Here is a 22067-nt window from a genome sequence, read left to right on the forward strand (position 1 = left end):
GGTACTCATTCAATATGTTCTCATATGGTACATAAAAGAAAAGATTAGTGCAGTTCGAATTTCTATTGTAAGAAAAAGAAAGGCCTGCTTACAATGTTTTCTCTGCCATTTTATACCTTGCTGTATTATTTGCCTCTTGGTCTGCCTCACATTTTTCTGCTGAATCCTCTGACACTTTCTCTTCTCCTTCCTAAACCTTATGCCACAGCAACTTGAGTGGTTTTAAAAAAAAACACTGGGATGCTTCTACATGTCTTATGATTTTTCCAGCATAATACAGAGAATGTGGAAGTGGCAGAGGGCAAAGTACTGGTACCTCTTCAGAAGCAGCATGTTTTATACCCTGTGACATCTTCCAGATCATGACAGTGATCACTGTTCAGATGTTTTCAGAGCCGTATGCATGCAGACTGTCACAGAGCCATAGAAAAAGAGACTTGAAATTCATCTCTGGTTGAAAGCACCCTGATGTATCTGCATCTGTTGCGTTCTTAAAAATTCCCTTCCTGGAGATTTCACCTTACTCCTACACAATCTATTGCTGTGTCTTTATTTTCTCACCAGGGGAAAGCATATGTTAACATATAAACTGAATTTTTCTTACTGCAACTCAAGACTACCTCACCATTGATCATCCTGTTCCTATTTGCAGGGCTTGGAGTAGATGAGTGTCTTTAAGTCACCTCTTCCCAAAAATTCCAGTTTCAGTCCTTGCAGATCATGTTTTCTAGACTTTTGATCACTCTTCCTGCTTTTCTCTTGCCTCTGGAGCAATTGGTCCACAACTGCAGTTGTTCAGGCTATACAGTCTTATATGATGATTCCCTGTTTTATAACAACATCCTAGTATTCATTCATCTTCAGTTTATTACGAATTATACTTCACAGATTTTTTTTCCTTAAGTTATTCCTTACTCTCTTTTTTCTCCGTTGATTATTCTATAGTGGATGTAAGAATACTTATGGAAGCTATGTAGATTTGACTATTCCTAAACAGAGGACTTTTCACTTATCTCCATTGAATTTCATCATATCTTTTAATAATGTCTATAACTGCTTGCTATCATCCTGAATTCTAATTCAGCCATCCAAACTGCTTTTTGATTTAAAGAGCATACATTATAGTCCATCATCTAGGTCAGTGTGAGGCTTTGCTGTAACTGAGTTAGCCATCTGGTCATAGGTGATTCCTTTAGTGAAGTCTGAAGTAAAAAGCGCATTTAATTCTGGTCTTTCAGCATCACGTGTTTACAGATTTCCTTAGCTGTTGAATGATCTAGCAATCCTTTCCCAGGTCTTCCTGTGACTACTGCGCATACTTAGGGCATAACTTGTGTTGGTCTTTGTCCCCTGCTAGTTTTGTTTCAGTTTGTGCCTAGTCCTTTCTGATTTTGTCCCTAAATTATCAGTCTATTATGCTTACTCAATTGATACAGCGTTTCAATTTAATCACTTCTCAGTTCAAGATCGTCGAAGAGTTATGATTTATCTACAAGGGCTTTTTCTTGCTATTCTTCCTAATTTTGATAAATGATGCTTGTTTTACCAGTAGTTTTGTTTCCTTAATGCCAAGAAGGAAAGAAGGAAGGAAAGAAGGAAGGAAGGAAAGAAGGAAGGAAGGAAAGAAAAAGAAAGAAAGAAAGAAAAGAAAGAAAGAGAAAGAAAGAATGGAAAAGAAAGAAAGACCTGTTAGTTCAAGACTTGGAATACTTGGAATATAACCAGTTCATAGTGACTTTCATTTGACCTCTTATTTCATAATCATTTTCATTAAGTTGTATTCAGCTTTACATTCTCAGCCCTGTAGTTAAACTGTGTGCTAAAAAGTCTCAGTTCTAGATGCCTCCTTTGTCAAAAATAGCAAGAAGCACTTTATAAAACATTTGGGAATTGTCTGTTCTCTTCTGCAGTTGACTGAAGTCTCAGGTCTCCTAATCTAGTTCATCCTTTTTATAAAAAGCCTTATTTGTGATATTGCTCTCTAGAAAATTCTTACCATGAAAATGCAAAATCCTCCCCAGTACAAGACAGACATGGAGCTGTTGGAGCGAGTCCAGAGGAGGGCCATGAAGCTGATCGGAGGGCTGGAGCACCTCTCCTATGAGGACAGGCTGAGAGAGTTGGGGTTGTTCAGCCTGGAGAAAAGAAGGCTCCGAGGAGATCTAATTGCAGCTTTCCAGTACCTGAAGGGGCCTACAGGAAAGATGATCAGGGACTGTTTATCAGGGATTGTAGTGACAGGACAAGGGGTAATGGGTTTAAGCTGAAGGAGGGTCGATTTAGATGAGATGTTAGGAAGAAATTCTTTACTGTGAGGGTGGTGAGGCACTGGAATAGGTTGCCCAGAGAGGTTGTGGAGGCCCCCTCCCTGGAAGTGTTCAAGGCCAGCTTGGATGGGGCTTTGGGCAATGTGGTCTGGTGGAGGGTGTCCCTGCCCATGGCAGGGGGGTTGGAACTAGATGATCTTTGAGGTCCCTTCCAACTCAAATCATTCTATGATCCTATGATCTTATGAGTCTATGATTCTGTACTTCATAAGGTTTCCACTGAATAGTCCTCATTATAGGTGGTGTTGCTTTTTTTTTTCTTCAGTAACATTGAAATTAGGAAATTACTTAGTATCTTATAAGCTCAAAACATTTTATTCAGAGGAAAAAAAGCATGTATGTCCACAGTTACTGCCATAACTTTTTATACGCTTTTAAACCCATTTGAGATACAGCATAAGGTAATAGTATAACTTACTACATAAATATTTGTAATTGTTGCTCTCATGTTCTTTATAACCAGTGAAAAATCAGTAATTAATAGCCTATCTTAGTATGATGATTAACCATAAGTAACTAAGAATGTGGCATCTTACATAATTAGCAGAGAGTTGTTGATGAGGCTGGTCTTGTTAATAGATTCTATATTAAATACTAACTAAATAACTGTATAAGATAGGCCTAATATTGTGAAAATACAGCTAGGAAGCTCCTTTTGATTCTAGTATTACTGAAATATAATAATCTTACATTTCCATAAGAAAGGCATTGCTCACCTTTAACATAGTTTATGTGTTAATGCATTTTCTTTTTTATGTAGGAGTAAATACAATAATTATCTCCTAAATAATAAAAGAAGTCTTTTTTTCAGTTAAGAGAATGTAGATAATTTTTTTTCCCTGCAGATGATTTCATAGTAAAATTTCTACTTGCATTTCTAGACCTAACATAGTGCACCCAGTGATTCTTTTGTTGGGGTTTTATGTAGTGGCAGAACTTAAATTCTTATAACACATAATTTGTATTTAATTTCTTTGAGAATAAACTTCATCAGATCTTTATGAAATAACATCCTGGAGTAAAATGCTATTTGGGTTTTAAATTTAAAATACTTATGTAGAAGAATATTCCACCTGAATCTTACAATAAATCTTCTTTTTTAATGTCCTTAGTTACAGGAATATTTTTGTCATATACATCCAGATACAAAATAGTTGTTCTTAAGTGGAAATTGTTAATTATTGAAGGGTTTTTGCCATTACATAATACGGCATTGGAATAAGTGGGTATCATTCTACTTGAATTTAGAGGCTCTTTATGTTATGAAAAGGGTATTCTCAGGATGTTTTATGTATTACAAAGCATGGAATTAAATTATAAATTAAATAAAACCATTATATATGTGCCTTAGTCACACAGTAAAACTGATCTGTCCAACAAACCAGTCAATATGGCTGAACACTGTACAGTAAGTGTTTTTTAACTAAGTTATACATATGTTTCAAACAGTAACTCAGTTACAGCATAATATTTTACTGTGCTGTTATTTAAGATAATGCAAGTTCCATCTTGTTAAGCTTTGTGAAATTAAGAATTAGAGATTACTGAGACTGGATTTCTAAAAAACTCATTTAATGTAAAATTTGGACTGGTTTACAGTTTTAAAACACTGCAAAAGACTAAAAATGTGTCTATGTATATAAGCACTGTATATTCTTGTATGTGTGTATACAAGCAGAAATTGTAAAAACATTTAAACCAGTGGCCAATGGACTGCCAGTGGTTCAATATACTTCTGCTACCTGCTTTCTGAAGGAACTTTTTGTTGGCTGCTGATAGCATCCCTCTCAGGGAAATTGCTTCCCAGGCAGGCAGCTTGGGAGGATGACAAGTGAGGCAGAGAGGATGTTACAGAGCTGCACAGCAGTGTTGCAGCCTGCGTGAGCAAGGCTCCTTCAGCTGCTGCATGCAGAACAGGGCTCCCTCCTGCCTCGCCGCCTCCAGCAGTCATGGTGCAGCAACCTGGGGCCTCCACGAGGGAGGGTCTTTTGGCACCATGAGGGGACACTGTGCTACAGGCTGGTTGTCCCCAGCTGCCTGGAGCTGCAGTGGCCGCTGAGATGCTAGAGTCACAGCGACACTATGCTGCCATGCTTGTGGTGAGGACACAAGACAGAGGCTAATGGGAATGAACTGGTACTCTTGTGCCAGTTCAAATTTCCATGCTACAGTGAACAAGGATAGTGGGTTTTATCTGGAGGTGTAAATGTACCATCACTGTCCTTTCCTTTCCAGAAACATTTTGCTTACTTTCAAAGCAAATACAATATTTTTCTATTATTCTATACGTCTTCTAGATTATTCAGAGGTCAGGAAATTTGAATGGTGAATCTGATAGATAGGTCAGGATAAGATGTACAGGACAGCAGAGCACAGGAGGCATTTTTGTTTATTCATATGTCATGATGATTGAAATAACTTCAGTGTATTAAATAACTTTATTCTAGTGTAACTATATATATGTGTTTGTAAGGAGGTGAAACAAGCCTGGGAACTAAGCAAAATGTATCTGGATGTAAATGTAAAGCCTGTAAATTAGGCTTTAAGAATTTGTATTAAACTTGTAATGGAGAACATCGAGTTCAATGATACTGTTTGTGAAGGAACAGAGGTATCCCAAGATGCTGTCAACATAGGTAGGGAGGCTGACACAACAGGGTCCTACTAGTCATGGGTGTACAAGCCTCCCCCTCCCCAGGGCTTCAGACCTGTGTTTCCAGTCTGCCTCCTGTCCTGTCCTCCACTTTGTGGTGAGTTTCCCCTAATAACTTCTTCCTGTGTGAGAGAACCGCCCCAGGTCAGTGTAATGCCTATCTTGTGCTAATGCCTATCTTGTGCTAATGCCATCTTTAGAGTTTCTATGGAACAGTGCTATAGGGAGCAGTCTTCCTTTTATCCCTCTTGAAAGCTTCAGGAGCTAAAGCCTTGTCTTGACAGGAATCCACACTGAGGCTCTTACTGGCCTGTGGTGTTTGTGCAACCAAACTAACAAGAAAGAGGAAAAAAATTTTTTTCAAAATTTATTTAAATTATAGTAAGTGGGGTGATAGATGGCAGAATCACTGTCTTTGTTATTATTGTGTGCCATAAGTGCACAGTAATAAACAGTATAATTATGGAAGTCTTAATGTGATATTAACTGTGTAGTTTCATTTGTTTAGTACTGTAGCATAATTTTGTATTCAGGAACCCCTTCAGAGACGTTGCTTTCAAATCTTCAATTTTTTTTATACATCGAGGTTAAAACTAAAACTAAAAATAATTTACTTCTATAGTTATTAAATGTATAATGTTTCAGGTATCCCTGGAACTTCCTATACTACTTCCTCATATGTATATAGCACTGATATATAGCAATAAAAAAGGAACAATAGAGTAATACCATTTTTGTCAGTTGAAGGCAATGTTACCATTGAGACAATCTGCCTCAAAGGTTGCCCACGTTTCTCAGGCCACATGAGTTACAGATACATTTTGTGTTGAACATGTTTCTGTAGAACAGTAAAATATTGATTTTGCCTCTGGCTTCCTTGGGATTGACTTTTCATCCTCAGAGTTAATGTTAAAAATAGTATTGATTAAAGGCCACCTCATGGTCTCTTCTTTTAATTGTACATCTGGGTATGCCAACTTGCACTTGTACTGTCTAAGTTGCAGTATGGTTACCTCTGTCTAAAATATTAACCAGATAAGTCACTTCTAACCCTATACTAGCAACACAATGGTCAGTCTCCTTTGATGAAATACAAAATTAAAACCATTACTCAAGACAGAGCTGAAATAACAGCATGTATCATTTGACATAAAGTGGTCAAACTTTGTAATGTGCAGAAGTAATATCCCTCTTTGGTCTTCGTTTAACAATTCTGTGCTTTCACAGGCTTTTCAAGAGAACATTTTAGACACTGGAAGTGCCTGGAAATCAAATCTTTATTAAATATTTATGGAGGAGGACACCTAATGACTTCTAGGGGACCCTGGAAAGAGATTCGGTATCCATAGAGTGCACTTATCATTGTTTGTTGTTATTGTTATTAATTATTTAAGTGCTGGCAATTTCCTCGAAGCTGTACAAGACACAAAAAAAATATTCCAGCCTTTAAAAACTTTGTCTCAATCAAACCGATGCGCAAAGTACACTAAGTCACTATGGAACAGACACTTCTGAAAAGCAAGCCTGGTTACTGAGAAAAGCACCTTTTCACGTTGCCTCACATTGCCTCTTCTTTCCCTCTGCCATGCTCGCTGATCTGCCTTGTAAGAGCAGAAGTTGCTGCAGGAGGCAGATGTGTGCTGTTGGAGAAGGAATAAACGAGGGCCACATCTACAGTAACTGCAGGGACAGCTTTTGCTTTTTTCATTTCCCCTGTGACATCTTGCTGAAGAATGTGGGAAGGAGCACTGTTCCTGTCTCCTGAAAGAGGAGGCCTGTGTACTCAAAGGCTTCATGGACCTACGATGAGTCAGGACAGAAGAAAAGGGGGCCAGAGTTCTTTGTGGACTGGGCACTTTTAGACTCCTTTTTTACCAGAATAGCAGGGTTCTAATGCTTCTGTTTAAGAGTCGATACATTTAGTATGCTGTACATACATTGGCAATTTTGAGGGGTGGGGGGTGGGGGAGGGAGGAGCATAAAAATAGAAGAAATTGGCTGCTTGACGTACTGATATGGAGTTGTCATTGCATATATACAGGAGGGTGCAGGAGAGACTGATGAGAGCTGAAGGAAAGAGATACAAAAAAGGCATAGTACCCAATGCTGCTGATGAAAAAAAGGATATTATCTTTAAGAGCTGTTGAACATCTAGGCTAAATAGATCCTCATAAGATTTTTAAGAGACAATGTAGATTAAAATTATGAGGAGGCTTGTTTTGAAGGACAAACAATTTGACAGACAGTGACACATCATAGTACATGTGTTTCAAAAGGATTAGGTGGGAATGATACCAAACCAAGAATTAGATATTTTAACTTGTGAAGATAAAGGGAGGAGACAACACTGAATTGAAACGACTGACCTTAAATAATAAGGAAATGATGCAGAATAAAGTATTATCATCTCCCTTGAATAATATTGCTGTAGATTCAAACTTCTTTTTTGCAACACAAACTAGCAGAGGAGAAACAAAGAGTGCAGAAGGAAGTTTAAGAATCATCAGCATGTGAATGAATTTACACAAGAACAGAGGATAAAATGACAAAGATTTAGAAATAGGAACCACCAGTAAAATAAAATTAGAAGAAAGAGAAGGCATCAAAAGATATGATCACTGAAATCCCAGTGGCAAGGGATGTGCAAGACCTTTGGAGAAAAAAATGACTGAGAACAAAATGGCCTCAAGGATTTTCTAGGACAGGGAAACAGGAGCCTGTGACATCACTTCATTTGAACTAAGCTGGAAGCAAAGCATGCTAAACTGTATTACGAGCAATTCAAATGAGAAGCAGTAGCAGATAAAGAGGTGGATATGTGTGTATTAGTTCTTGCACATTAGTCCTCCAAGCTGTGTTCATTACAAGTTATGATGAACTCAAACCATTGTGTATATTAGGTCTCTTATGTTAATCAGGAATTGATTATGGTTTACTAGCACAATCCTGATTTGTGACTCAACTACAATAGTATAACGGATCTGTGTGTGTTGTTTAATGTGTATCTGTCAGCAAAGGAAAGACTTTAACTAAATCAACACAATGGTAGAATCACCTCTTGTGCCTTACACATCTTAGTTTTATTAATACAATGCTGAACAAGGTTCACTTGCATCATGCTGTTGACACGAGTAGTCCATAAATTGAAATATTCTACCAATCTTTGTTCTGTTTGCTTTTATCTTTAGCAGAGAACAACAAATCTCTGTCCTTTTTCTCTGCTATGGTCTGCAGAGGTGTCTAAATTTGTGTCTATTTAGAAAGAAAACAGATGTTGAAATCACAATTTGCTTTTATATTATAGTATCATGAGTAATAAATTAATTATTCAGAGCTTGCCAATGAACTTTTGAATACTTCTGAGCACAATCTGAGTTACAGGAAAAGTGAGAAAATAATTTTTATAGTTTTTTGTAATGTGTAAAATATAAAGGGTAACTCCAAAAAGGTGAAGGATGTGATTAATAGAAGTTTTGTTGTCAGTTGTTACGTGTAAGGATAATTTTTTGAAAATTAATGTAGTGGAGCATGACAATTGTCTAAGTAGTTTGTAATCAGAAATCTCGAGTTATGTAGTTGTTAATGGTATATTAAATCTATTAAATATATATTGCTACTACAGCTGTCAACTTTCCCCTTTCCATTTTCCAACCATCAGACTCTCTCCTTCACTTTCTGTCTTTCTTTCACTCTCATTTCTCCCCCCGCTCCTTCCTCCTCTCTGTTTTCCTGTTTCTCTTTTTATCCTTTCTCTCTCTCTCCCCCTCTGTTTTTCCTCTCTTGCTGCACACTCAGCAGTACAGCAGCAACTTTCAGACCATTGGTTGTGAGAAAGTGCAGAAGAAAACTGTCAGAAATTCTGATGGTCTTTTAATATTTGCAATATGAAATGCAAATAGCTCTCCTTACAAATATATCACCAGGAAAAACAAAACCAAGTGAAAAACTACTCTTGCTTTTAAATTACTGAAATTAAATAAAATTAAAAGGTTGAAGTCGGAGCTGGGATGAGATGGGAAAACTGAAAAAAACAATTTGATTGCCCAACTGTGATAAGAACTGAGAGTTCTACTGAGGCAAGGTCATCATGCCCAAGATCATCTGCAGAACAGGCAACAAGGTACACTTTCTCATCAGATAGCACCAGTTAAGGCTTATCAAAATCAAATTAGCAAGCAGGAAGCCAGGATTCAAACACTGTTGGTTGCATTTGTACTTTTAGTTTTTCACTGAACTGATGTTTCTCTTTGAGTACTAGTTAACAAAGCATGACAATTTGTAACTAAATAGTTGAGAAGACTGTATTCATATGACGTAGTGCAGTGCTCCAAGTAAGCTAGGTCACATCCTACATTAATGCAGCTCTCCGCTGTGGCTGATTTGTCCTGCTGAGGAGTGTTATCTGCATATGCACAGCACTGCATTGTACTGTGTAGATGGTACCTAAATTTTATTTTCTTCTTTGTGAGTTAGGAAGATACACTATATCTCTGCATCCTGAAGTATTCACAGAACTCAATATATGTTTAATTGGATTCTTATTGTTTACATTTTATTAGAAAATTATGAGGTTAAGGCATGAGGGGGTTTTTCTTTACCGGCAGTGTGTGGGAAGCTACATTTGGATGAGCATTAGAATTGGTTGAAGTGCACAAAACTACATTTTCTGATCACTTTTCATGTAGTTAATAGTTCATAGTAAATTTTGTGCTTGATTTACATCATGTATTCACAGTTAGTTTAAAATAGCTTTATTTCTGAGGCAAAGATGCATATAATTACATTTTAAATAACTCAGACAAAATAGTTTGAAGTGTGTTTATATATGATTGTGTATCTATACATCTCTAAATATATTTTAACATTTAAATAAAATCTCCTTCTCTTCCCTAGCCTGAAAAATACAATCCATAGAAGTCGTCAGCCCAAATTAAGGAAAATCATATATCAAGTTGCACGATGCGTTGAGATTGTTTTGCCTGAACAGAATCGCTAAATATGAACTTAGAGCTATTTAGATTTCTTAGAAAAGGTGTTTTCTGCAAATAGGAAGGGAACAAAACTGCCTCTTAAACAAAAAGTGAACCAACTGGCTCTTGCATTATTTTTTGCCATGACAAATACTGTATGCTGTGGGGTGTCCATGGTACATGAAAGAAATGCACATCAGAGAAAGAATTGTCTTACAAAGAGATGTGAAACCTGAGATAGTTTATGGTTAATGTTGTGATGATGGAATTTACAAATTTAGTTATTTAATTGATCTGTGATCCCTCACAAGTTATGAGGATGCATGTGCTTCCTTGTTAGAGAAGATCGTGCTAAGAAATACCAAGATCTTTCAGTACGTTCTTGAGGCATGTCAGATTTACTCGGCTTAATTTTATTTTTTTGTCTATATTATTGATGCTTCATATACTATCACTTGATATTGACACCCTGGCATGTTACTGCCTTGTGTCCTGTTTCTGGTTTTGTGATTGGCAGCATGGAAGGGCTGTAGTGAGAGAATTCTTGTTATGTATTGCTGCCCATAAATGTTTTTGATAATCATCAGTTTAGACACTGAAATAGATCTGGAAGGGGTACTGTATTGTTACTCTTGCAGGTGATCTCTTCCAGAATTGTTAGAGGTCAAGTGAATTGCTGAAATTAGCAGGTGTGTTTGTTTTCTTTCTGTACTGTTGACTGGACATTGTTGATTGATCTACAAATCATGTCTGTGAAAGGACAAGGAATGACTTGGATGTGGTTTTATCTCTTTAAATCTTGTTTTGGAGATTAATGGGAAAGTGCTTATGATCCTTAGAAAAGTTCTTGCGGATGATTCTGTCTTGTGATGCATATTTTTCAATATTAAGCCTGTCATGAATAAATAAACATGGACTGTAGTGATTTTAGTATGAATGATTTTAATATGGCTTGAATGAAATGCATGCAGAAATGACAGTTAACTACAGTCCAGGCAAAAGTGAAGCTGGATATAGAAGCAAGCACAAGGTAAAGCAAGACTTAATATTCTTCAGGTAGGTGTCTGCCGTCATTGATGGCATCATCAGTTCAAACTAATTTACTTAGGAAATCAGTAGGTGCCAAGCTGATGAAAAGACTGTAATCTTTCAACTATTCACTAGTCACTAAACAAGTATGACATAGTATTTTATTTAAAAATAGAGTGGTTTTATTAATTTACGTAGTATTTATAAAGCTGTGAGCATTGGAAATAGAAAAGCTTCTTAATTTTCCTGTATTTATTGGTTTGTTTGTTTGTCTGGAGTGTCAGCGGCAGTACCTTTGTGGTGCTGAGTATGGCTGTCCTTCATATGCTTACTTTATCTTTGAGAAATCTTTGGGTTTTTTGAAACAAAAATAAAGTGATATGAATACTGATGTTTTAAAAAAACAATTGCAAACCTTTGTTTGCATCTTTATTCTTGATATTTTATTAATGCTTGGTGTTTTGGTAGTTGGTTTTTTTTTTAAGTTACCTTTTTTTTGTAGTTCTGTCATGGTTTATTTTTTTTCCTTTCAAATTAAATGTTTTAAAATATTATTGACACAGGAATTAAATGACATGAATAAAAATTGTATGAATGTAAAAGGTTTTCAGATTATAATGGTAATAAATCAGTTCAATTAGCATTAAAGAATCAAACAGCAGTAGTACCTGAGTCTTTTTTATTATTACTAAAAAAAAATTTAAATCATCCTGCCTAGTGTGGATTGCATATGTCTGTCATTAAGTAACTCAAAGATACTTTCAGTCACTACTCAATGAGATAACTTTAGAATGAACATGTTAGAACACAGCTTTAAAATTCAATGCCTAATCTCAAAAATATGATCATATTTTCATATATATCAGCACACATAAAAAAATATAGTTACATTTTTAAAATATTAGGATGGTTATATGAAATTATGCTTTCTAGTTTTCAGGCAATCCAGAAAGTTCAGCAAATGACCTAATTTAGTCTTTTGTCACAAAGTAAAAATGGTTGTTTTAAGAGCAGCATCTATTTTATTCACCAAAAAGAAACATTTAAGCTTTTATATTTATATAATATTGTACAATATACAGTGTTTGCTTTGTTGTTTTGGTTTTTTTCTTTTAACACTTTTGTATTCATGAGCAGAGTATCTCTCTCAGGTGATCACTTGGACCACCTGTTTTTGTTGAATTTTATACTTGCTGCTTCTCTTATTGACATTGCATTATCTGCAAACTATTAAGAACATTTTGAGTACAGTTGTGTCATCTTCTGATATGGGATAAAACCCTATACCTAGTGACAGACACTGATCTCTGGAAATTGCTTTGGTTTAGTATATCTAATTTTCTTCCCCACATGATCTCTAGCTATTTTTGTGGCTTTTCCCTGAGTAACTCACACCAATATTCAGAGGGACAGTTTGTGAATGCTGTTGCTAGGTCAGCAGTATATATGAAAGATATATCTGAAGTGTAGGATTGCAGGTTTTCTACTATTGTGCCAGAAATTTGTAATGATGTGTTGCAAGGCAGGGGTCTAAATAACTTTTTGTTTTCTGAGAATGGAAAACTAAACTAAAATAATTTTCATTTTAATGTCTATTGTATGAACATAGAATATCAGTGTAGATTACCATACATGCTTGAACTTCCAGTGGTGCTGTTAGCTTATATAAACTCTTATCAGTTTTTACAAGAGTGTATATACTGGCATTATTTCTTATATTTATATAGTTTGATCACACTTCAGTATTATTTTCTTTTAATGTGTTCTGCAATGACTTAATAATCATTCATAGCTCTTTTGTAATTGACTAGCAATTAAAAAAAAAAGATGTAATGTAAATTAAATTATTTTTCTTACAATAAATGTATAAACCTGTATTAACCATTACAGTCTTAAAGGCAAGATTGGCCCTTTGTAATCTGTCCTTTGTCTGGGGCATGAAATAATTGCATTGTCCCTTGACCAGAAATGAGGATATGTCACATTTAAACCCAGTTGCCCTTTCTCTTCATGCTTTTTATGGTTACATATTTAATGGCCAAGAAAGGTGGATTGAACTGCTATTTTATTTCAGAATTTTATTTCCTGGTTTCCCATGCAGCTATTCGATGATGCTTATGATAAAGCTTATTGAGGTATAAATGAGAAAAGGCAACATTTCTCAGGTCACAGAAATTAGTGAAAGCACATGTGGTTTTGAGGTTTATTTTAAATGTGACCATGCATAATATGTCCTAGTGGAAATTATTTTTGCTTTGGTTTATAAAACAGATACTATATTACAAAATGTCTGCGTGTTTTGAGGGGTTAAATTTACAGACTATTAAATGAGCTACAGCAGCTTTCACAGATGCATTAATTTAACAAATGCATTTGTGGTTAACTGCTCCCATGACAATAAAGGGAATTGAATTGCCAAACCCTAGAGCTAAAAACCTCTCCAGATTTAGCTGAATAGCCAGTGCTTTGTAACTATGACTTTCAGCAGCTCATAGCCTCCGTGTATTGGGACAAAGAGGGACTTGTATTACATGCTTACTTTTAGAATAGATATCCACTTATACTGGAGCCGTGATGCAGATAGTCATCTCCCAGAGACGCTGGCTTGTCTAAGTGAGGGAATGACTCTCTTATTAACATGGTGGCCATCATAACATGCCCATAGTAAAATGGTGGAAAGGTCTTTTGGTGACAGTGTTTGGCAGTGGAAAACCTAACTGATGGGTGGAACTGTCCTGTACACCAGGTGGCAGCTTAATGCACTGTTCAGGATACCGTTTCGAGAGCCCTTCAAATCAGCCAGGATATCATGTTAAGGCATCTTAAAAGTATTGTTTGGCAAGTCAGCTTCACTTGGTAAGGGGTTCTGTGCGTAGTAGTATTTGCAGCAATTCTTGAAATATCAGAGAAGCATTGCTGGTTTTGGTTAACGTGGTGAAAGAAGGATTACTGGCAGATTGGGATTTTTTTCTCTAAATAAGTTTGCCATGCTATGCTGAATGACTTCTCTGTAGAGAAAATTTCTGTTTTATCAGCTTTGTCTTGCTTTGAACACTTTGGTACTCATTTGAAGTAATAACAGTGTACCAAAAAAGTTCCCAATTTATTGTGTAAAAGTAGAAAATGTATAGCAGGCTGTAACTCAGAATTTTGAACTTCCTCTGCATTTTTTATAAATTCATCTGGATTGCTGATTTTAAGAGGGAAAAAGCTTCTGAGGTGGGAGGATAGGCTAGCAAGATTTCAGTGTGTTAAACCAAGTGAGGTTCTTTCTGGCTTTCACTGCTTTTGTTTTAAATTCCTTTTCAAAATATTTCGCATCCTGGGCCTCAATATTGTAATATTATCTGTGTTGTCTTTTTTCAAAAGAGCAGATTTACAGTTGGCACCTATGGTCTTCAAGGAGCACAAGGAACTTGGGTGCAAATAGTGGAGGAAGCTTTCATATCCAAAGACTTACTTCTATAGTTGGCATTTAGAGGATTTATTAAAGGGTAAGAACCTGTAGATTGATTGTTTCTCTGCTCCTTTGAAGGTGATGCATTATATGCTATGTTTTGCAGAGAGAATGTTAAATCTGGACTCTGAGCATTTTGTTCTGATACATTTTTATTCTTACAGCTATCTGTAAACAGGATAACATAGTTTTTGATGGCTGTTATTTAGGGGCATTTTTTTACTTTGGCTTGGATAATTGCAGCTATAATTTGGATTTGTTCAAGATTTCTTTCTAAATGGCTTTACTAGTCTCTTGACAATCTTTATTCTTCAAACTTGCAAGGCAAAGTGGTTGACTGAGCTGGGTTTTTTGTCTGCATTGTTGAGGATTTTCTGTATGTTGTCCAAAACTCATGAAAGAAGAAGAAAGTTTTTCTCCTCATGTAGGATCTGGACATTTGATGGCTTTTGTCTGTAGTATTAATGATTGGTTTAACAGCCTAAGGAGATATTGTGGGCTCCATATTCCTCTATGGAAAGAGCCACTTAATTGTTCTTTAGGTTCCAGCTTGTTAGAGTACAGTATAGTTTGCTCATCCTAGTATGAAGTTGGGTGAACTGTGTATTTGTTTTCACTGGGACAGAGGAAACTTCTTTGTTGTTCATCATGAATCTGAACCAAAACCAAAGTAAATCCATGGAGGTCAAATTGCAGCATTCTTTTTATATGTCTGGCAGGGAGACTTGTCAGCAGTTATCTTCCCCATCTTTCTACTCCAACCCACTTTATATCATAGAATAGCTTCTTCCAGAGCTTGTTTAGGGAAGGGCAAACTGCCAGGTGGTAAGGTGAGAAGGCAGCAATACAGCAAGCTCAGTAGTGCGTTGATCAAAAGATGGAAAGAGCCACTGGTTTTTTGGATGTTTTTAACTTGTTGGCATGGCCAGATAGTTGAAAAAGTAAAAGGGGCATTCAACTTTGTTATAGGTTTGGGAACCTTTAACCCTGGTGGCAGGAGATGTTAATTCAGGATCCTTCTTTTTCTAGCATGGTTCTTAAACAGACTGAGATCTCTAGGTGAAGGTCGAGAGTCCTTTATTTGCAGTGTAGGTGCTGATTGTGCTTGCACGTATATTTTATTGGTTAATTACAATAAAAAAATTAATTAAAATTAATTAATTACTGGTGGCCTTCAGTATGTCCCACATTTCTGTGTAGGTGTTATCATTTTGCTGGTACCAAAGTTAATCAGTGCTGATACATACTATACCCTGGTTCACACCTATACCTTGTTTTGTACTCTATGGATTTCTGTACCCTGGATCTCTAGGTTGATAACTGCTATCCTTACACTTTCTGAGCTGACTGTGTTTGTCTGGAGGCATTGTTGCCCTTCCTGGTAATGAAAAGTAAGAAATGTTTGAAATCAAACAAAAAGAGCCACTTAAACAAAGGAAGAAAATAGAGAGCGAAGATAGGCATATCACATGCTCTGTGCCGTGGATCATGTGCCAAAGGATCTTTGCATCAGAGTATGCAACACAACACGGTAGTTGAGTCTGGGAGTCAAAGTAAGAGTCATTCCCATTCTTTCTGTGATGTTGAAAAAAGTCTACATGGTTAGATCCAAGACACTTGCATAATAGAAGGATGAAGAGAAAAATCTATTTCTTGCTGAAAATCTGTGACAATATACTACTGCAAATATTTTTTTCAAGACATCAGGAGTAATTTTTAGTTTTCTGGGAGTGTTCTGACTAAAGAGGAATGTCTGGTTACCTTATTCGAAACACAAAGCTCAGTATAATTGCAGATTTTCACAGTACTGATATAAAACTGTATAAAAGTGTACATTTGTAGCTGGTTATCCTACCTTCTTCAGGTAATGCTTCCCTACATTCCTTGAACTGTTTGAAACATTTAATGTTTGTATATTTTACCATGAAACACTCAAAACAAGATGTTTTCAATACCCATCTTCAGGCAAAATGCATCTCCTTAGGAGCATAGATGTTGCCAGTAGTCCCCGATTTCTTTTATATGTCTTCCTAATGAAAGCCAGTTGTCAATCATATTCTCAAATACAGTTTGAGACAGTTTGTACTTATATAACTTAGTAATTCTTTTTTGGTGCAAAAGATCCTTCCTGGCTTATTACAATAGCCACTATACTGTTAAATATAAGGATATTTTTAAGATTTCAAAAATTAATGAAAAGTAGCTCAAGAATGTTCTCCTATTTGGCATTGTATGTTGAATTATCTTCTTAAATTTCTTGTCATAAGCTGCTGTTGTCAAGAAGTTTTCTATTTAGTTCAGCTGGCAAATAACCATACTGTTAGAAATATTTTTATACATAAGGTTTTATCTTAGTTATAAGAACCAGACAGCTGAAGCATCTGCTTTCAATACACTTAAAAGTGGTTTTGTTGCAGAACGAGCAAAGAGTATGTGTATTTCATACCTGAAATAAATGAACTGATGTTAAGAGGCTGTGATTTTTAAAAAGGCATATGTAGAAGTACATTTTTGCTGTATTTATTTCTGCAGTAAACTACTATTGGCTCTGACACATGTCTAAATGTATGATACACAATGTGCAGACGTTCATTTGGAATCTTGATTTTTACTGACTTTTCCTGAGGATTATAAAGGGTGCTTGTGTTCCCATATGAGGATTATCTGTATGGAGCAGGCAACCTCGAATTCACAGCTTGAAGCCCTTTGATCTGCTACAGATATTAGCCTCTATCATTTATATTGAACTTCCCACTTGTTTTGGAAAGCTGGACTGATTTTTCTCCTGTCTCATACATTCCCACTAGATGTTTTAAGATTCAGAATTTCAGCAGCTTTCACGACTACTGATTGCTGCCACAGTTTTCTGAAACATCAATGTCAGCATGAAACACTTACTTACTTAAGGAAGTGTTGAGACATCTTTCTGGAGGACTGGGAAGAAATCTTACTCACTTTTAAACTGAACAACAATAAAAACTCACTCAGGATGCTGTTATGCTTCAGTTTTCTGCAATTTTTGAAGTTTTGAACTTGAATATAAAGTGTCCATTCCTGTCTGCCTGCCCCTCACTTGTAGATAAATGCCAAAGGAAGGCAAGTTCCTGTAAAATTCTTCAGATATACATAGTTTTGCATCTCACTTGTGCATGCTCTGGTTTTTTTTAGCTTCTTGTCACATTTGACAAATTATTCCATGTGACTATGTAGCAACTTACATTTTCAGAAACAAAATTCAATTTTTAATTTACATGTATTGTCATACATATTTATCTGGCTTTTATTCATGGGGTTGCTTGGGAAACTGTGTATCTATTTACAACTGTAGTCACATGTGTACAAACACAGATCTTCAAGTTAATACTCAGCTCAGACTGCTGTCCAAAAACATAGACTATTAGTCCATGTTAAGGCCTCTTAATACTTATTACATAGCATATCTTATTATAAATACTTGTATTTAGTATTCAGTGATGGTTATATTAATTACTTGTATCAGTTTTTTCCTTGATTTTCTGTAATTGCACAGAAAATGAAAACAACTATTTTGGACTTCAATCAACATAAAAATAGTCCTTTTTGTTTTTAATTTTCAAGGTATCTAAGAAATTTCTTTGTGAGATCTGTAAATCCATTTTTCATTATTCCCTGAAGATATAATTTTTTTTTTCATCTTGGAATTACTTATAGTAATTTTGGTGCTTTATGTTGTTATACTTTTATTTGTATTTATGTTTGATATAAGGAGCTTGAACAGAACCGTGAGCAGCTATTTTTTACTGTAATCTTGAAAAGAACCATGAAACTATTAATTTAGCCTCATAGTATGTTTGGGAAGTCTGTGGATATAATAAGTAATTGCAGGGAAAAATCTGCATTGACAATACTTTTATACCATTGCATTTTTTCAGCAGATAGAAGATACAGTATAAGCATCTGGATTGTTCACTGGTAGATTCAACACATGAATTAAAACAATCTAATTTTATCTTTCCTTTTTAATATTACTGTTTCTAAAGATGTTCTTTTAAACAGGATTTTCTTTAAGTGCTTTTTGAACCTAGAGAATTCCTTTTCCTGCGTAAAACTAGCTCATTTATTTTTATACTAGGAAATATGTTTTTTCCTGATGTCTTAGTTCAGTTTTTTTGATTTTTTTTCTTATCATTTGATTAATGTATTACAGTGTGTTACTTACCTCCATCTGCAGTTTTGGAAGCTTTTCATGGATTATATCTCTTCCTACTCTCTTTCCCTTTTCTGTGAAAGAGGATAACAAATCACTTTTTTTTATCCATTTTTTTCTTTCAGATGCTAGTATTTGAGTGTGAGTTTATAGGGGATTACAAAGTATGATAATAAATTGCTAATTACATCACTATGATTGTCTTCAAAGACAGCTGCTGAAGTATTTGAGAATCCTTAAGAACAGCTTATCAATAACCTTTGACCCTAAATTGAGTGCTTTTAAAGATTAGTGGCCACTTCTGTCTTCCTTGATCTTGTTGGGTTGAGACGCCTACAAAGAATTATTTGAATGACTGAGGCTTTGCTGGTTTACACAAATCACTGAGATCATAGCTGAATCATTTTATGTGAGGGATAAACAAAGTTTAGAACTGTGTTATGTATAAACCCAGGGAGTATGTTCTTTTTCTTTGTTCTTTTTGTCCTGTATTTTGTCATGGTAGGAGGAAAAAGGTTTTAAAAGATTTTGGGTGTTTGGAGCGCTTTTTTTTTTTTTTTCCTGTGACTCAATACTTTGAGAATTTTGGGGGAAAAGCTTTAATTCTTTGAGTTTATTGCAGTAACAATATGTACAGTGAACTTTACCTGTCTTCCTAGCATTCCTTTAAGTGATTGTAGGCATAGATTCTTCTTTTATGACTTTTTCTAGTAAACCTACCAGGTTAAGGAAGTTTTCCAAACTGTATAGGAAATCAAATACTCCCACTCTACAAACATAACCTGAAAATTCTCTCCTACTGTGTTTGACAAACATCACTGTTTTCACCCTTACTAACCCTCAAACCTGGCTTGAGCTGGTAATTTGTCATCTCATACGTTAAGCAAAACTAGTCTGGGTAAGTAGAAATGAAAATAATTTTGAATGCTGTTCGACATGTGTTTCAGTGGACACTGGAGGGAGACTGTGGTTTAGAAGGTGAAAAGAGAATAACTAGTTTCCCATCTGGACTCCTCAGAGGAGTTGCCAACCCATCCTAACCATTTCGGACTGTAGCCACCTATGTAAGGTGATTTAGTTGCCTTCCTCATTGTCAGGGAGTATGCTACAGCATGCAGTGATTACCTAAGACAATGGAAGGAAGTGGACACAGGCACTGAGTTCCGTATCAAGAGCTATTCCTCTGTTGCAGCCCACATCTGTGTGGATTCCTTTACCATTGCCTCTTTGTTTTTATGTGAAAAAAACAGACCAATTAAGCTTCTGGGATGTTTGACAAACAATATCATAGGCATGTACTTAGTATGGGAACCTATATTGGTGGAACTGTATAATGAGGTAAAATAGAAATGGACCCTGAGGACTTCAGCTCATCAGTGAATTTTTGATACTTTTAACTGAAATTGGAATATAAATTTTAAGCTCTTAGCAACAGGACACGTCCTCATCTACAGTCACAAATCAGTTGTGAAAATTTAGATTATGTGATAGTGTTGGGTCATCTTAATTTCTGAGATTAAAATAATTGTAACTGCTCTTGGTTTTAAATATGTACTGCAATCCAACCAATAGTTCTGCAAAGCGGTTTGACAGAGATCTTTTTAGAGGAGAAAGGTGCCATGTAAGTAGATACTACTACTGTTAATAAGTATGTGCAAGATGATATGTGTCAAGGCATCCTGAAAGCCCTGTGCCACAGCTCGTAGTCTTATTTGTGAAGTAAGGAGTCCAGAGGGTGGCAGTGAAGGCAAAGTTACACAGTTTTGTCCAAGCATTTCTCACAAAGACATGCCACACTGAAAAGTAGAGACATTTTAGAATTCACAAGGTTACCACTGATAAAAAGAATCTGGCTGAGGGGAAAAGAGAAATTTCTTTCTGTCTCCAGCTGCCTACAAGAGAGACACACAAGAAGCCAAGATCTGAGATTACTGTAATCACTGTGGTATTTTGTGCAGAGACAGACCTTGGTTTAATAGTTCATCATATTGAAGGAGAAGGAAAATGGTTCAGAATAATGTATCGTGAGTTGATAGTATTTATGATAGCTTACGCCAGCTGATGGGCAAGAATGATGGCTCTTTCTTTATTCCTACACTAATGAAGTTATCAAAGGACAGAAAAGTCCTCAAGTCAGGATTCAATTCAAGAGGTACCTGGATTTCAGTTAGATATCTCTCTCACTTGCTTATGCTTAGTGCGATTTCAGTTTCTTACATCATGATGCTAAAGATTGCGGATTATTATTCTAACAGCATATTACATTAATAAAAGCTTATGGATTATTTTAGGTTGCCTTTTGTGTTGCATCCATTTCACTGAAATGCTGTTCTTCTAAATTATCCATTAATAACTTGTTTATATCCAAAATAAGATTAATTAAAATTCATTTGGAAAGAGGGGCTACCTTCTTTTAAAGGCTGTTGACTAATTGCTATTAGCTGATTATCTGGATTCGAAATCAAGGAAATCTATGGACAGAAAATTCACACTGTCTCTAATAATTATAAAATCCTATAGAATGTCTGAGTCAGAGTGACTGAAAGATGTATATTTTTGAAATTAATTATTTCTGATGAATGCTGAGAGAATTGCTCCAAAAAGCGTTTCTTGTCAACTTGTGTATTAGTTGCAGCTCTTCATGCTGTAGTCAGAATGTGACTGCAACCATATCCATCCCTGACATAAAAAAGTTTGTATTCGCACCTGTGGGGTTTCTCCTTAGGAGAAAACTAGCATCCTAGCATTGTTTTATGGACTGACTTATGTTCACATTATGTATGTCTAATTTATACACACAAAGTGTAAGTAAGTGCTTTGTTTGGGGGTGATTAGTAAGGGGTGGAATTAGATCCTGTAAAACCTCTTCCTGTCTCCAGTACATCTGTGCATAACATGCTACTGCAATATCATTAGCATTGCTTTCATATTCTTATAGCAAAAAAAATTCTACATTAACAGAAGTATAGAAAAATATGCAAATACTGTATATCTGGTATGTTTTCATCTATGTTATTAATTGGAAATATTAATGCAATAAAATATTTTCAAATACATTTCAACCTTGAAATATTTACAGTACATACAAAAATCTTTATCTGAAAAACTTAGCATTAAAGAAGATCACAAAGACAGCAAACTGTCATAATCATTATCATTCCTATCTAAATTGATGCCTGCTTTTTACTCTAAATTATTATAATATACAGTTCAGAGGTCTTGATGCTGTAGTGATAGTAGCTGACTCTTGAATGTTATCAGAAATATCTAAAACTTTAGCAAAACAAATTAACCCTCATCTGGAGGTCATTCAAGTGAAATATAAATACCTGATGCAAAGATCTTTTCCTTCTCGTACCTTGCTGAGACAGTGTTCTTAACATGAGCATGTTCCTCTGCTTGTAACTGTGTCATACAATGGGAGGGAATCTTTGTCAGCCAAGAT

General features: G+C 35.7%; 1 protein-coding gene across 2 annotated transcripts in view; it reads left to right on the forward strand.

Annotated features, from left to right (window-relative positions):
* FBXL17 (F-box and leucine rich repeat protein 17) overlaps positions 1-22067 on the forward strand; it is a 305442-nt gene that overhangs the window by 165907 nt on the left and 117468 nt on the right. Inside the window, exon 7 of one of the 2 annotated variants that reach the window (XM_075739645.1) lies at positions 9874-11451. The exons of the other annotated variant lie outside the window; for it this stretch is intronic. Coding sequence (XP_075595760.1) covers positions 9874-9976 — 103 coding nt within the window. The 3' untranslated portion in view covers positions 9977-11451. Of the gene's footprint in view, positions 1-9873; positions 11452-22067 lie in introns of those variants that run through there. 2 annotated transcript variants of the gene reach the window in all.

The sequence above is a fragment of the Balearica regulorum genome, chromosome Z (assembly GCF_011004875.1).
Source record: "Balearica regulorum gibbericeps isolate bBalReg1 chromosome Z, bBalReg1.pri, whole genome shotgun sequence".
Classification (NCBI taxonomy): Eukaryota; Metazoa; Chordata; class Aves; order Gruiformes; family Gruidae; genus Balearica; species Balearica regulorum.